Consider the following 15,707-nt stretch of genomic DNA (forward strand, 5'->3'; position numbering starts at 1 on the left):
GTCCCAGTATCGACAGTGCTCCTCCACCAGGATGATAAATCACCAACCAGTGACAGTCATCCAAAGTATGGAAAAGTTAGAAAGCAAACAAGAAGCCAAAAACAACAGATGGCAGAGCTCGTTTGCTGCTGCAAGATGACTTCCCTCAAACTATAATTATGAACACACTGATCACATGGGCGTAGTTAAAATGGGTCTAGCTGCCGAATACGAAAACGTTGATGAAAAATGTGCAGGTTATACCTCAATAACCCCATGGAAAATACACTATCCGCCAGAAGTATGGAATCGCTTCACCGAGTACTGCAACATACAATTTGAATATTGCAACACCTTTCCAAAAGTTCGAAATTATAACTGCAGCCTATGCTTACCGGTGGTTCGAAAATGTTTGGGATGTTGCAATATTCAAAAAGAGTGTTGTAGATAATGTGATATCATACTTATGACGAGTAGTAAATATGCTGCAAAATAAAACTTACAATATGCTGCAAAATAGACTTACGGCTTCGGCACCATTCAAATATTATCGGCAACCAAATTTCAAACGCCAAATACACAGTATTTTTCTATCAAAACACACCAATGAAAACATTCAGATGATTCTTTGTTCTGTCAGCTTCCCGCTGATGAGATTTCAGACACGGATAAAACAATTTCGCCAGAGATGTCATCAATTCAAATGAACACGCCTCAAAATGCGACTGATTTGGAGCTGCCGAACAGATTCGCCTGCAGCTCTTTTGGGAAAGTTGCCGAAGAGAATGAGGCTGCCGACAATAGTCAAACTGACAAGAGATCAGCGTTGTAAAAACGTTTCCAGCAAGATTTTAACAAGTCTGTCGGTGTGAATCGATAACGGATTGAGCAGCGCATAAATGTAAACTGACAAACACGTAATTTGTCTGCTGATTTCCGAAAAAAAATACAATAGAAGCACGGCATCAGCTTAGCCTGCCGAGAATACGTAAGTTTGTTTATATGTATGCCAAAAAGAACATTTTTACATTGAAAAATAGGAGAAATGGAAGTTTCACATAAAGCAGTTTCATACAAGAACAGGTAGCTTTTTTCTCATTATGCCAAAATTATATCAAACGTCTGTATGTGAAATGTCCCACCTTCATGTTTGAACAGTAACAAAAAGCGGAAAAACGTTAAAAATCGATGAATTTCCTCAGATAACCAACCAAAACCACCACAAATATTGACATTGACGATATGACGTTGAAGATACGCCTGTTTACACCTATGCCGGGCCTTCGTAGATCGGTAGCAAGCGAAAAAAAACAATCTTGACGTCAACCCAGCGTACGTATAAACGCATGCACCCATTATAAGCTGGATAAGGTAAATAAACAAATAGAGGAGTGATATAAAATATTCATTTGCATTTCGTCCGTTGATGGAAAACGCCAATGAACGGTAATTTATAGGAGCGAACGGAAAATCATGATTACCCACAAGCCGGGCGGCTTTGGGTAGCTGTTGTTTTCCCCCTAATCATCAGGCTATCTCCTCCCATCGGTTTAATCGCTAATGCTTAGCCGGGTGTTATTCGGGGATAAGAATATTCACCCCCAACTCATCATCGATCGGGACGGGAAGTAAGCATTTGTTGATTGATGTTGCCGCAAGTAGGATATGTAAGTGCGAATTTAGCTGGGACGACGAAAGTGTGTCCAGCGATGAGCCATCAAACAGTTAGCCGACTTCGATATTTATGTGGAGTTTTGTGTAAATATATTCATTTCTATAATGAGATTCTCACTTACGATATCCAGATCATTTAGAATTTTAAAGAAATAATTTAGAGATAATAGACTCTAGAAACTTGTAACAACTTGTGTTCCTAACGGATGACTTCAAACGAGTTGTCGTACACTACGTAACAAAAGGCCTTCCGCCAATTGTGGGCAGTGATGCCAATGCTCATCACATCATCTGGGGCGGCTCAGGCCTGATGGAATACTTAAGTAGTACAGATCTTGGATTACTTAACATAGGCAATCGCCCAACCTTCATAGTATCTAATAAAAAAGAAATGTTAGCCATAACACGTATCAGATGAGGAATCATTATCTGATCATCGCTACATCTTCTTTGAACATTGAAATGTAACTGCGCAGACTTTGCGTTTTAGGAATCCCCGGCCAACAAACTGGGAACTCTACACTGAATTGATTGCGACCAATTTTCATGGATATTCTTCGACCATTAAAAATCCAAGTGATTTGGATAATGCCGTTGATACTACAACATCCGACATTATGGAAGCTTTTGAAGAAGCATGTCCTCTGCGGTCTGTGAGGACTACAAGAGGGACCCCATGGCGGAACACAAAACTGTGTACAGCCCCCTTTGCATAGAATCTGTGCTGCATGAAGAGAGGCCGATTTTGTGTACTCGGCACTCATTTTTGAGCGGATGAAGTTTAGCGTGTAAATCGTTTATACACTCCCGTGCAAATATTTGGGTTCACCCCCTCCAAAACATACAAAAGTGTTCTGTCCATATCTCTGTGATTACACGTCTAAGTGAAACTGTCTAGCCCGCATTTGAAAGGGAAAGAGTTATTCTAATATTGGTTGTATTTTTCCAAAAACATTCTTTGAACTTTGTATACCTAATTTTTACTTAAAGTTGTGACATTTTTCAAAAAACGCACTGAAAAATCATTGCCAATTTCCTCAGCATTGGATCGACCAAAATTTTAAAACAAGGTGTCATTAGAATCGTAATCTTATATTCTTTGAAGAGCACTCATGATTTTTTTTTGCGGAAAAATCTAAAAGCTATTCAAAATCAATGAAAGAGTCATTCAAATCATCGTGCAAAAGTTTGGGTTCACTCTTCAGTATGGTGTATTGTGCAAAAGTTTGGGTTCACCTGAACTTACTTAAAACACGAAAAATCTGTGAAATCTCAAACCAATCATGTACGCGCCATTATTTGCGCTCGAAAAAGCTTTAATCTATTAATATCGGTTGAAAAATGACATAGATACTGACAAAAATGATGTGCATGCGGCTCAGGTGAACCTAAACTTTTGCACGATGACTTGACTGACTGTTTCATTGATTTTGAATACTTTTCAGATTTTTCCGCCAAAATTTTGGGGGGTTTCTTCAAAGAATATAAGATAACGATTCTAATGACACTTTGATTTAAAATTTTGGTCGATCCAATGCTGAGGAAATTAGATATGATTTTTCAGTGTGTTTTTCGAAAAATGTCACAACTTTAAGTAAAAATTTTGTATACAAAATTCAGAAAACCCTTTATGGAAAAATAAATATAAAGTAAGGTTTACTCTTTGCCTTTCGAATGCGGCTTAAAGAGTTTAAATTGAACGTGTTATCACAGAGATATGGAGAGAACACTTGGACTGTTTTGGAGGGGTGAGCCCAAACTTTTGCACGGGAATGTATATATTCACTGCTGCTCAAACATGACGTTTAAATGGACTTTCTCACCCGTAAAGTTTACGTCATTGTTTAGAGTTCTGTTTGATCTTTCGACCTTGACGCTTGCTTTTGCCGGAGCGAGCCCCCTTACGGATCAAACATGTCGCGCGTCGATCTCGTAAGTGAAAAAGTGGCGTGATCGGGGAGTTCGGTTGGAGTAAGTTAAAAAGTGCCGCGATCGGTTCGTTCTTTTTGATCTTTCGACGACCTTGACGCTTGCTCCTAGGCAGTGCGTCAAGAAAGCCCGAGCTGTCGTCCGTGTTTTTTTTCGGGTCGCGCGCCTATTTTTTTTTTTTCTGAGTGCTAGCCGAGCAAACGAGTGAAGCTGAAAGTGGATTTTGGCTGCTCAGTCAAGGATAACGGATCAATTGGTGAGCTCGTTTCATGCTACTATTTCTAATCTATAAAATATGTATGACTGCACATTTAATCGTTACAATGGTGGGATGTAAATATGATGTTTCAACAAACTATGGATGGTTCGTCACTGTGAGTGTCGACACAAACTCTGATTCATGATTTATTTATGTTTAACATTTTTTTTTCAGAACACCCCTTATATACCTTTATTTTTGTAATTAAAAAAACTTTGAATGGTTCGACACTACAAGTGTAGACTTGCGAAAGGTTCACTTTATTCAACAAACTTTGGATGGTTCGCCACTGTAAGTGTCGGCATAAGAATAAGAGTGTTCTATGATGTCCCAACCAATTGAGTCTTTTGTTTCTTTTCAAATGAGTAAAATATAATAACACATGCTTTCGTACTGACAGCTGTAGGAATGTTACATTTAGGTATTTGTTCAACAAACTTTGAATGGTTCGTCACCTCAAGTGTCGGCATAATTTTCCTCTACATAGAAATTATATGAACAATTATATTTACGTATAAGCATGTATATATCTCACAAATCATTGTTTATCATGGTCTAATCGCTTATCAAAGTGAATCCTTTGACCCAACGATCCTCCCCATTAACAAACATCCCTCCCAGTAACCTTTGTGGAGATGCAGAGGCAAACACGGTCTCCAAATAGCAAAGGTTACACACTAACATTCCTTCCCTCAATCCCACCTGACTGCAAGGACGTGGCCGACGCCGTTATTGACCTTGTATAAATAGAGGCACTGAATTATGCACACTGAAGAAGATTATGGCCAATCCCAGCTGAACTTCTAGTTGATTCTTTGTGCATTTTCACTGACTTCGGTCAATCACGGAATAGCAACCATTGATATGTGTAGTCAGTCTAAGCTAAGCTAAGCGTAAAGTTTACGTCATTGTTTACTGGATTAATTGTTAAATTGGTGGGTCATTGAGTCAGGTCGGGTGGTTTTGTGTAAATGAAGGTAGGCAAATTTCAAGTCATTGAAAGTTTCCGGAATCGGTTATTATGTGACTACTATGTCGAAAAATTTTAAGAAAAACGCATCAGTGTGAATCTTTCGAGAAACGATTAAATTGGATAATAATGTTTTCTGCATTTAATTGATACTTTGAATGGCCATTTTTGGGTTCCGGGACACCTAGATATGTGTTCTCCCAAGTAACATTAGTAGGTGAACAACAGTTTGTTTAGTTGAAATAAGCTTAAGAAGGCTTTTTTGCTTTGTTGCTTTGTTTGCTCTTATTGAACAAAAATGTTTGTTGGGCTAGTATAATGACAAAAAAATATTGCATTCCGGTAAACATTCGTTGAGCGGTTCATTTTGCTTTCATTCAGGCCTATACGGGTTAATATAATTCAACTATAACAAATGATACTTACTCTTCCGACTTCTCCGAAGCATTGTCCTTATCCTTCTTTGTTTGACCCGAACTACAGTAGTTGCCCATTTTGCTGCGGCAGTCCGTAAGCCTAGCGCTATTGTGCAAACTGCCTAATCCTCTGAACTTTTACTTCCAACGATCGCAACTATGCGCAGCTTCCTCACTTTTTGATTTTCACCTTAATCACTATCATTGCATATTTTGTCACATTTCTTTAAAACCTGAAAGCTCTCATCTATGAAGTACCACCCAAAAAAAATAACATTAATCAGCAAACCCCGGTATAAAATTACAACCAAATAAGCACGTTCAATCCGGGAGCACGTCAATAAACTGGCTACAATCACCAAGTATCTTTGGACAGGTTCACGCTAGCTTCTCTTATCTTCCGGACCACTTCACTGCACTTGGCCCAACTTCCCTTATGGTCATCATTTATTTCTTCGACACTTCGCTCAATTTTCCGCTTCATCGATCCGCTCCAGATGGAGCACTAATGCTGCAACGTCAGATAACACGGTTTTCACTTCACATGGCCGTTTGCCGAGCCCTCTTCGTAGGCTTGATATGCCTCTCCGCACACACACGGTGCTCCCCAGACGGTTATCATCAGAAAAAAATCTACTGGAGATATTTTTGTGATACTGCACTGCACTGTAGTTGTTGAGAGTTAAACTATTTTCGATTTACTTGAAACAACCAATTGTGTTTGTTTAAAAGTGAAATTTACTCATCACTTTTTGTAAGTTTTTTTATCCATAGTTCTTTTGCCTGAAAATGTCAAATTCAATGCTGAAATTGACAGACATCTACTTTTTTGAAAAGTTATCCATAATAGTGCCCAGCAAACACATGATCGTATATGATAGGATATAAGAGTTCAAAGGTGGAGGCGATATACGTATACTTTGCATGCAGCCTTATGGCACATGTACGTATATCGCCTCCACATTTGTACTTTTATGCAACATTGTATACGAGTTTGTGTTTACTGGGTGGCAAACAATCAGCTCCTGGTGCATATTCTGGATCACTACTTCAAAGTGTTAATATTCATTGTTTAAAATCAACAATCGAAAAAAGTGTTGTCCAAAGATGAATTTATACTGAACCTAAGCGAACGAGTAGTGTTTTTTTATCATCTTTGAGAGCTTATGAATACTGATATGCCACTTCTTACAGAAAACGACGACATGTTGATAACTTTGTAATACCAACTTATATTTGTCAAAACACCATTATTTTGGGATTGAATGTTATGCTTAGCATTTCAAATAGTAGGAGAAAAATAATATGGCTTGGAAAAAATATGTTTTACGTCAACGTGTATATTTTGACCTAGTTATTTTGGTGTTGAACGCCAAATTGATCCATAACCGTGTGCTATCCGTAAGTATGTGAGCATGATGCATTAAACTTAAAAAAATGCTTCGGATTACGAGTCTTCGTAGTAAAGCTAAGGTTTTGAATTCCATGGAGTGTTTGAACACATTAACAGTTGATTAGCATAATTCTGAAAATGTGTTATTAAAAAAATGATAAAGCGCAGAATTTTTTGATATTTTATTTCAGAACATCTCCAAGATTGTTTCTTACAATAACGGTCTGGAAAGCACCGTGGCACAGGTTTTCTCACTCCCATACACTTTGATACTTTTCACGGTCCCTCAGCATTGAAGCATTCACTTTGATCCTCTATAGTAGAACCACCACCAACCAGCGACAGCCCCACACCACCCTCCACCAGGCTACAGCCCCCACGTCGAGACATGGCAATTAGTTGTCCCGTGGCACCGTTGTGGACCAATTTAGTTACTCCCCCCAATAAATCGAGGAAAAAACGATGTGCTGTATCTGTGTCCTTGATGGTGACGTCACATATTACTCGCCGCCGCCATATCGATGGGATTGGACGCTCATCGTTGTTCTTGTCGTCACATCGCATCGTATCGTGAGTATGATCAATTATCCGCTCATGTGCGATGAGGGCTTGCTTTGCTCAGTGGTCGAGGCTTTACATATTTACTGATTGATGGGGAGTATCGTGCTGGCGATGTTCCGCTTTGGACAGTCTGAATTGTTCTTTGAAAAAGACTAAATAAAAACTACAAAAAAATCATTCTTAATACAAAAATTTGATTACTCGAAATGTCCATACAAAATGTATGGGAGCCAAAAAACAAGCCAATCTTCTACGAATTAAGTTTCTTTCTGTTGGTTAGAAAATTCACCTTAAAATGCCGTTTGAAACCTTGGAAACAGTAGAATTTTTTATTATACTTAACTCATACCCAACAAAAATGTCACTTATCGGATTATAATTCAGATTCTGAGTATACTCTGAGCTCATTCGGGTGAAAACGGAGACTACAAAAGTCCTTCTGAGGGTTAAACTGATTCTGTTAGATACATTCATCACCTACAACATGGTCGAAGACCGTATTTAAATCGGACGTCTCAGTAACTAGTTATCGATTATTATCTGAATTTAAAATATTTGGCTTAAGTTATGATTATAATTATAGTTATTTTACCAAACACTGAGTCGTCTGATTTGAAAACGGTACAGCTCATATCGCGAATCCCCTTGAACAAATCTGAACAAGAAAACAAATCTGTTTGAAATTTTATTTGTACTACATTATGAAGCCCATGTATAATCTCAACGTGACTGCTATGCAGTTACATTTAGCAATGTGATAAAACAATTTAATACTTTTTTGTCATATTTTATAGAACGATTACTTAGATTTCATTAAGTTGGTCAAATGTATTTATGATTTAATGATGTTCAACGGTATTTACTCGAACTCGTCAAAAATGTGAATGTGACAAATGTGCAGCTAGTATAGTGTAGTTTGTTAAAACTGCACATAAAAATGAGTTGTTTGTGAAAATTCTTTCAGTTCGTCTATAAAGTCAAAATATGCTATTTACACTATGTAAATGTTATTTGAAAACTTTCTGAAGAATGTGTCACATTTCTTCAGAAAGTTTTCAAATAACATTTACATAGTGTAAATGTAAATATTCTCGAAGTTTTTCTATACGACCTACTAACTGAGTAAATGTTTTGGATAAGTAAAACGACATTTTATTTCTAGCAAATTATAACTTTTGACACCAATCGCAATTTTCAAACCTGCTCAAATAAAGCACCAGGCGTTCTTTTAGGAAAACCTCCACAGGTTTCTTCAAGAAACCTCTTCTACTCTAAATATCTCCAAACAACATTAACAGGGATTCCTTTAGTGATTTCGCAAGAAATTTCTGCAGGAATGTCTCTAGTGATTCCTCCAGTAAATTTTTTACTGGGATTCTTCCAAAAAATTTATCCCAGAAATCCTCCAAGAGCTGTTTCAGAAAAGCTATGGAATTGCTCCAGATAATTTTGAAGCGATTTCTTCTGGTATTTCTTCAGAGATTCTTCTAGAGTATCAAGGATTCTTGTAGGGAATCTTCAATGCTACACTTTTTTAATTTTATGGAGGGATTAGTATGATAATTAAGGATTTTTTTCAAGAGTTACATTACAGGATTACTCAAGATATTTTTTCAGTGATTTCTTCAGAATTTCCTCTACGGAAACATACAAAGATATTCCCAAGTAGTCCGCTCAAGCTTCTTCCAGAAATTATTTCGGTAATTTCTTCTGGGGTTCCTCCCCGCATCGCTCCAGCGATTCTACCAGAAATTCTTGCAAGTATTCCACAACTCACAAATTCCTCAAGAAATTCTTGCAGGAATTCTCCCAGAGCTACCACAAGAAAAATCGCGCCATGAACTATTTTAAAGATTACTCCAAATAATCCTCCAGGGATTCCCCAGGAGTTCTGAGCCTCCAATGAATCCTTTGGGGATTCCTCCAAGAGTTCTTCTTCAAATTCCTTCAGATATTCTCCTATGAATTTCTACAGGATTTCATCCAGAAATTATCCTGACAACTACGTCAGGGATTATTGTAGGAAAATCTCTACAAACATTCCTCCAGTAAATGCTCTACATGAATTCCTTTTCGAAAATCTCTTAATGTAATCCTCCAGAGATTCCTCCTGGGATTTCTCCAAGAATTATTCGAGGGATTTCTCCAGAAAAGTCTCTACAGGAGTTTTTTTTCAGGGATTTCTCTACAAATTCTACCAGCATATGCTCTACAGTGATTCTTCGTGGGATACCTCCAAGGATTCTGCAGAAATTCTTACAGAAGCCCTTCAGAAATTCCTACAGGAGTTTCTCTAGAGGCTCATCCAGGGATTCCTCTAGGAAAATCTTTACAGCGTTTCCTGCAGATTTCTTCAGCTTTTTCATCAGGAATTTCACAAAGGATTGCTTCATAAAAATCTCTCAATAATTTCCTTTAGAAATTATCCAGGGATTAGCTGGTAGACAATCAACTGCACATTTTAATGAAATATGCTTTTGTCGGCGCAGTCTTTATTATTAAAAAAAAAGTTTAAAAAAAGAATATAAAAAAGTCGTTGAAAAAAACAGCGTGGTCATAAAGAATATTCTATGTTCCAAGGATTTTTTCATGAATTCCTCCGGAGATTTCCTCAGGACTCCCTCGATAGGCTCCTGCAAGAATTACTTCACATATTTTTCCATATTCCTGGCGGGGATCACTCAAGGGGTTACTCTAGATTTTTTTCGACCAAGGATTGCGGGTTTGATTCCCGCTTCAGTTCGGGAAACTTTTCGCCAGGAACGTGTTTCGATTGCGAAATTAAGCGTTGCATGCTAGTCCGTTGGTTGGTAAATGGCTGGGCATGGCGTACCATTGGTACCTCGTGTACCTGAAGGAATAAAATAGACCCCTCTGTGCCTCTTGCCCAGCAACTCCTATCCCTATCTCCTCGCGGTACTGGCCGGGGTACGAGTAAGCTTAGGGAAGATGGGGTTTGGAACTTTGGTCGTATGCTGACAGGGAAGGAGGGGTTTGCTTTTGCTCTTGCTTCTGCAAACCTGGAGCATCTGTACTGCAGAAGAGGCTCACAACAGCGTCTGTTCCCCATGTCAGGGGCGACTGATCATCGACCGAGTGCCAGAGAAGGACTCTAAGCTAAACTGCGAACTATGGTCCTCCGAACATTTGGGGGGAATGGTCCTCCGGAAATCTAGGGGGTTGGTGTCAGGCCCTGCAAGCCAGTGGTGGCCGATCAATGAGAGAATTTGCAATTTGAGGCTCAAAGGCCGGTTCTTCAACTTCAGCATAATAAACGTGCACAGCCCTCACTCCGGAAGCACTGATGATGATAAAGACGCTTTTTACGCGCAGCTCGAACGCGAGTACGACAGCTGCCCAAGACGTAAAAATCATTATAGGAGATTTAAACGCTCAGGTTGGCCAGGAGGAGGAGTTCAGACCGACTATTGGAAAGTTCAACGCCCACCGACAGACGAACGAAAATGGCTTACGACTAATTGATTTCGTCGCCTCCAAGAATAAGGCCATCCGTAGCACCTACTTCCAGCACAGCCTTCCATACCGATACACCTGGAGATCACCACAGCACACAGTGCGTTGAATGTATGGAGATACGGGACAAAAATCAAAACTGGAAGATCAAGCCATTTGAGCACCTTGGTATGGAAGGGGAAGTTGTTTCTGGTCAAAAGAGCTACAATTTGCAAAAATGACATATAATATACGCATAATCGCAAAACTGTCCTAAGCGCCAATTTCGTTATTTTCCAAACAAAACCACATTTAAAATATGATATTTTAAGCATTAACTTGTTTTGGTGTAATGTCTGATTGAGCCAAGACCACATAGCGTTAAAAGATTTTCGTATTTTTTATCACAAACAACTCATTTTCATAATTGTGCTGGATAAGGAGTATATTTGAAAATAGTCAAAAACCTCGAAGAGTTGCAGGGAGTTGCAGCTGTATCTTTCAGACGTCTTAGGGGACACTCTAAGAAACATGTTTGTGCGTGATTTAGAGTGGAACTCGGAGGCACTTTTTTTGAATCGATAATCAAAATTACGTTTTAGCATTTCATAAGTTTGATTTCATAGCCAACTCAACCTGCCGAATTCTCATATTCAAAGTAAAAATTTATTGTTCTTCTTCTTCTTCTTTCTGGCGTTACATCCCCACTCGGACAGAGCCTGCTTCTCAGCTTAGTGTTCGTATGAGCACTTCCACAGTTATTAACTGAGAGCTTACTATGCCAATAACCATTTTTGCATGCGTAATATCGTGTGGCAGGTACGAAGATACTCTATGCCCTGGGAAGTCGAGAAAATTTCCAACCCGAAAAGATCCTCGACTGGTGGGATTCGAACCCACGACCCTCAGCTTGGTCTTGCTGAATAGCTGCGCGTTTACCGCTACGGCTATCTGGGCCCCTATTATATTTGGTGTTCTTATCACATCAAATATACTTCACCAACCTTCAGCCATGTTCTCTTTAGATTTTGATTGAATAGATTGGTTTCAATACTCCCGTGCTAGTTTAAAGGATTGCTGAAAACATGCGACAAAAACTAGTTTTTCTGCTACTCCGACAACTGTCACTTTCGACGCTTGTTGCAATAGTTTTAGTGCGTTGTATTGCTTCTTAATACTTGTTTCAATAAAGGATGCTATCTATAAATACTTGAGGATACTTATTATCGCCGAATAATACAACTTGAAATTTGATTTTTGTCTATGGAGCAACGCACTGTGCAGCAGACAGAATCACAAATCGACCACGTTCTGATTGATGGACGGCACTTCTCCGACATTATCGACGTCAGGACCTGGCGCTAACATCGACTCTGACCTCGATAGTTCTTGTGATGGTTAAACTGCGTCCAAAACTCTCCGTCGTTAACAACATATGGTACCGACGGCCGCCCGGTATGACCTAGAGCGACTCAAGCAACCGTATGTCGCAGCGGCATACGCGCAGCACCTCGAGGATGCATTACCGGAAGAGGGTGAGCTGGATAAAGCCCCTCTTGAGGACTGCTGGAGAACAGAGAAGGCAGCCATAAACAATGCAGCTGAGAGTACGTCGGGTACGTGGGACGGAGTCGATGGAACGATTGGTTCGACGAGGAATGTAGGCAGATTCTGGAGGAGAAGAACGCAGCGCGGGCGGTCATGCTGCAGCAAGGGACCCGGCAAAACGTGGAGCGTTATAGACGGAAACGGCAATAGCAGATGGAACGGCAACAGCAGATGGAACAGCTGTTCCGGTCTCAAGAAACACGTAAGTTCTATCAGAAGCTCAACGCATCCCGCAACGGCTTCGTGCCGCGAGCCGAGATGTGCAGGGATAAGGATGGGAGCATTTTGACGGAGCGTGAGGTGATCGAAAAGTGGAAGCAGCACTTCGACGAGCACCTGCATGGCGCTGAAAGCACAGGCAATGAAGGTCGAGACAACGCAGGATATGCCTTCGTCAGTACTGCGGGCGATGGAAACCAACCAGCCCCCACTTTGAGGGAGGTTAAGGATGCCATTCACCAGTTCAAGAAAAACAAAGCTACTGGTAAGGATGGTATCGGAGCTGAACTTATAAAGATGGGCCCGGAGCGGCTGACCATTTGTCTGCACCGGCTGATAGGCACAATCTGGGAAACAGAACAGCTACCAGAGCTACCAGAGGAGTAGAAGGAAGGGGTTATATGCCCCATCTACAAGAAAGACGACAAGTTAGATTGTGAGAAATTTCGAGCGATCACCATTCTAAATGCGGTCTACAAAGTATTATCCCAGATCATCTTCCGTCGTCTGTCACCTGTAGTAAACGAATTCGTGGGATGTTATCAAGCCGGCTTCGTTGACGGCCGATCGACGATGGAAGGTGTGCAAAATTGTGTAAAGGTTTCAGGCAAACATTCCAGTTCGTTTGGATCCCGCCGGGGACTATGACAAGGCGATGGACTGTCGTGCCTGTTGTTCAATATTGCGCTAGAAGTTGTTATGCGGAGAGCCGGGTTCAACAGCCGGGGTACGATTTTTACGAGATCCATTCAATTTGTTTGCTTCGCGGATGATATGGACATTGTCTGCCGAACATTTGAGAAGGTGGCAGACCTGTACACCCGCCTCAAATGCGAGGCAGCAAAAGTTGGACTGGTGGTGAATGCGTCCAAGACAAAGTACATGCTAGCTGGTGGGGCCGAGCGCCATGTACAAAACGCTCATAAGGCCGATAGTCCTCTATGGGCATGTTACGTGGACGATGCTCGAGGAGGACTTGCAAGCACTTTGAATCTTTGGCGGTGTGCAGGAAAACGGTGTGTGGCGGCGAAGGATGAACCACGAGCTCGCCCAACTCTACGGCGCACCTATTATTCAGAAGGTGGCCAAAGCTGGAAGGATACGATGGGCAGGGCATGTTGCAATAATGCCGGACAGCAACCCTGCAAAGATGGTGTTCGCGTCGGATCCGGTTGGTACAATATGGCGTGGAGCACAGTGAGCTAGGTGAACGGATCAAGTGCGCATCGAGCGCGGGGCAGAACCGAGGATGGAGAGATGGGACCACGAACCGAGTATTTTTTTTTTTTCTTTTGAATTTGTTTATCGGCATATCGTTTAATTTTGCTCGAAGTAAGAGGGAGCATGGAGAAGAAAGCAATGAATACTAGATTGATAGGTACCGTAAGGGAACGGCGAGAGAAATTGGATTAGATGTTGAAGAGGGCATACCATATGAAACAGTATTACTTGAAACGTCCTTCTTGTGGCTAACGTCCCCTATGGAAACGGCTTGGGTGTGTTTTGAGAATGACACTACCAAGACAGCCAAAAGGAAGCAGGTTTCAAGCGCCCTAATACTATTTGGCGATCAAGCAGGTTCTATCGATCGATGGCTTATATTATTGGGGAATCATTACACAATCATGGATGGTTTGTCCATATCATGTGTATTTCTCCCCGATAAGCCAACTCATGTGTAGAAGAAGTGTATAGCAATATTCATGTCCCTGAGCAGGCGCGCTGCCTGTTCGGGGAGCAATAAATCAATTAGTAGGGTTTCAATGCTAGTAATGGACCCCTTAGTAGCTGAAACTCATTCTAGACGCTTTTCCGCAATGATATCTCAGACGCATATACGTTTTGTGGAGTCTAACAACAAATTCAATGTCTTTACTTCATAGTACGTCTATGAAACATACAAAATCATTTGATTTTTCCAGCGAATCATGCATTTGAAAAACTGTTGTCCGAATGCCTATTATGGACCCTCCCGGGGTCCATAATAGGATTGTTTACAAATTTGACGTTGCGTATTATGGACCCTCCATTTGATTCCCATGCAATCCGGCTCGCTGCCAACGAGCCTATTATGGACCCACCTGGAAATGCGTATTATGGACCCTCTTGTGTGGTTAATTTACAAAACTGTTCAAATATCTGTATTTATGCGTCTCAAACCAAATATTTTGCCTGAAACTGCTGACTAACAATGTAATCGAAGTTCCCCCGGTGAATTTTCATAGGAATAAAGTTGTTTTGAGTGTTAATTTTATATTTTTCTGTAGGGGGTCCATAATACGCAAAGGGTCCATAACCGGCATCGACTCCCTAAATTCAAATCGGTGCTGTTCTATTTCGTCGCCGACCACTGGAGTCGATCGAACACTATTTATTATATTTAATAGATACACATTTTTTTATAAATAAATGCTGGAAACAATCTTTGGAAAATGAAAACAAAATATTATCCTTCGTAACAAACTATTTGATTTTGATTTTTTTTCGTCGGCCAGAGGGGGAGGGGGGAGCAACGGCCCTCCACTGCCATCCTCTGGCTACGGCCATGATCCTCACAGTATATATTTTGGACCACCGGCATTTACATTCGACACCTACTATTAGTTTAAAATGCTTGCGCATATTCTAATCCATCGATTAACTATGGAAAATCAAAGTATTTTCGAATTTTTATGCACATTCGAACAATTTCTGACGGCTCTAATTTCTGTGTGTAAAGTGTTGCAATACTTGCATGGATAAACCGATTAAATTAAATTTATGTCAGTAAAATAAAAACATTTTCCATGCACAAACGTTGTGGAACAGTCCTATATATCCAAATTACATGCAAGCTGAGCTGGTATTTTGTGTTAATTAAGTTAAAAAATGAACCAGAGGGTTCAAAATATATAGCGGTCCTAATTATATTGAATCAGAAAATTTCCTCTGACAACATGTATGACAACTATTACAGACTATTACTAAAACAAACAGTATTTGAAAATATCACTGCGGAACACGATTTTGTCTAAAGCACCAAAATACCGCTATTTACTTAATTAAGGGTTGCTGAATCCATCGTCATTTACAGAAATATCATAGCACGTCTAGTTTTTGAGATGTTGGCTGTTGAAAATGCGAAATTTGACTATTTCAGGCAATTTGCATGCAAGTTTTCCAGCTTGTATGGCCATTTATTTGCATAATTTTCCTCAGAACTCAAACTTTATGTGTATAACAATACTTATCAACAAAGTTCATAAT

General features: G+C 40.2%; 1 protein-coding gene across 3 annotated transcripts in view; it reads right to left on the bottom strand.

The window, feature by feature from the left end:
* The window catches only part of LOC5571728, an 84,318-nt gene that overhangs the window by 41,659 nt on the left and 26,952 nt on the right, over positions 1-15,707 (bottom strand). For 2 of the 3 annotated variants that reach the window (XM_021845032.1, XM_021845033.1), the window contains exon 2: positions 5,238-5,474. In XM_021845032.1, coding sequence (XP_021700724.1) covers positions 5,238-5,305 — 68 coding nt within the window. In that variant the 5' untranslated portion in view covers positions 5,306-5,474. Of the gene's footprint in view, positions 1-5,237; positions 5,475-7,470; positions 7,492-15,707 lie in introns of those variants that run through there. The other variant, XM_021845034.1, reaches the window with a different exon arrangement.

This window comes from Aedes aegypti, chromosome 2 (genome assembly GCF_002204515.2).
Source record: "Aedes aegypti strain LVP_AGWG chromosome 2, AaegL5.0 Primary Assembly, whole genome shotgun sequence".
Lineage (NCBI taxonomy): Eukaryota > Metazoa > Arthropoda > Insecta > Diptera > Culicidae > Aedes > Aedes aegypti.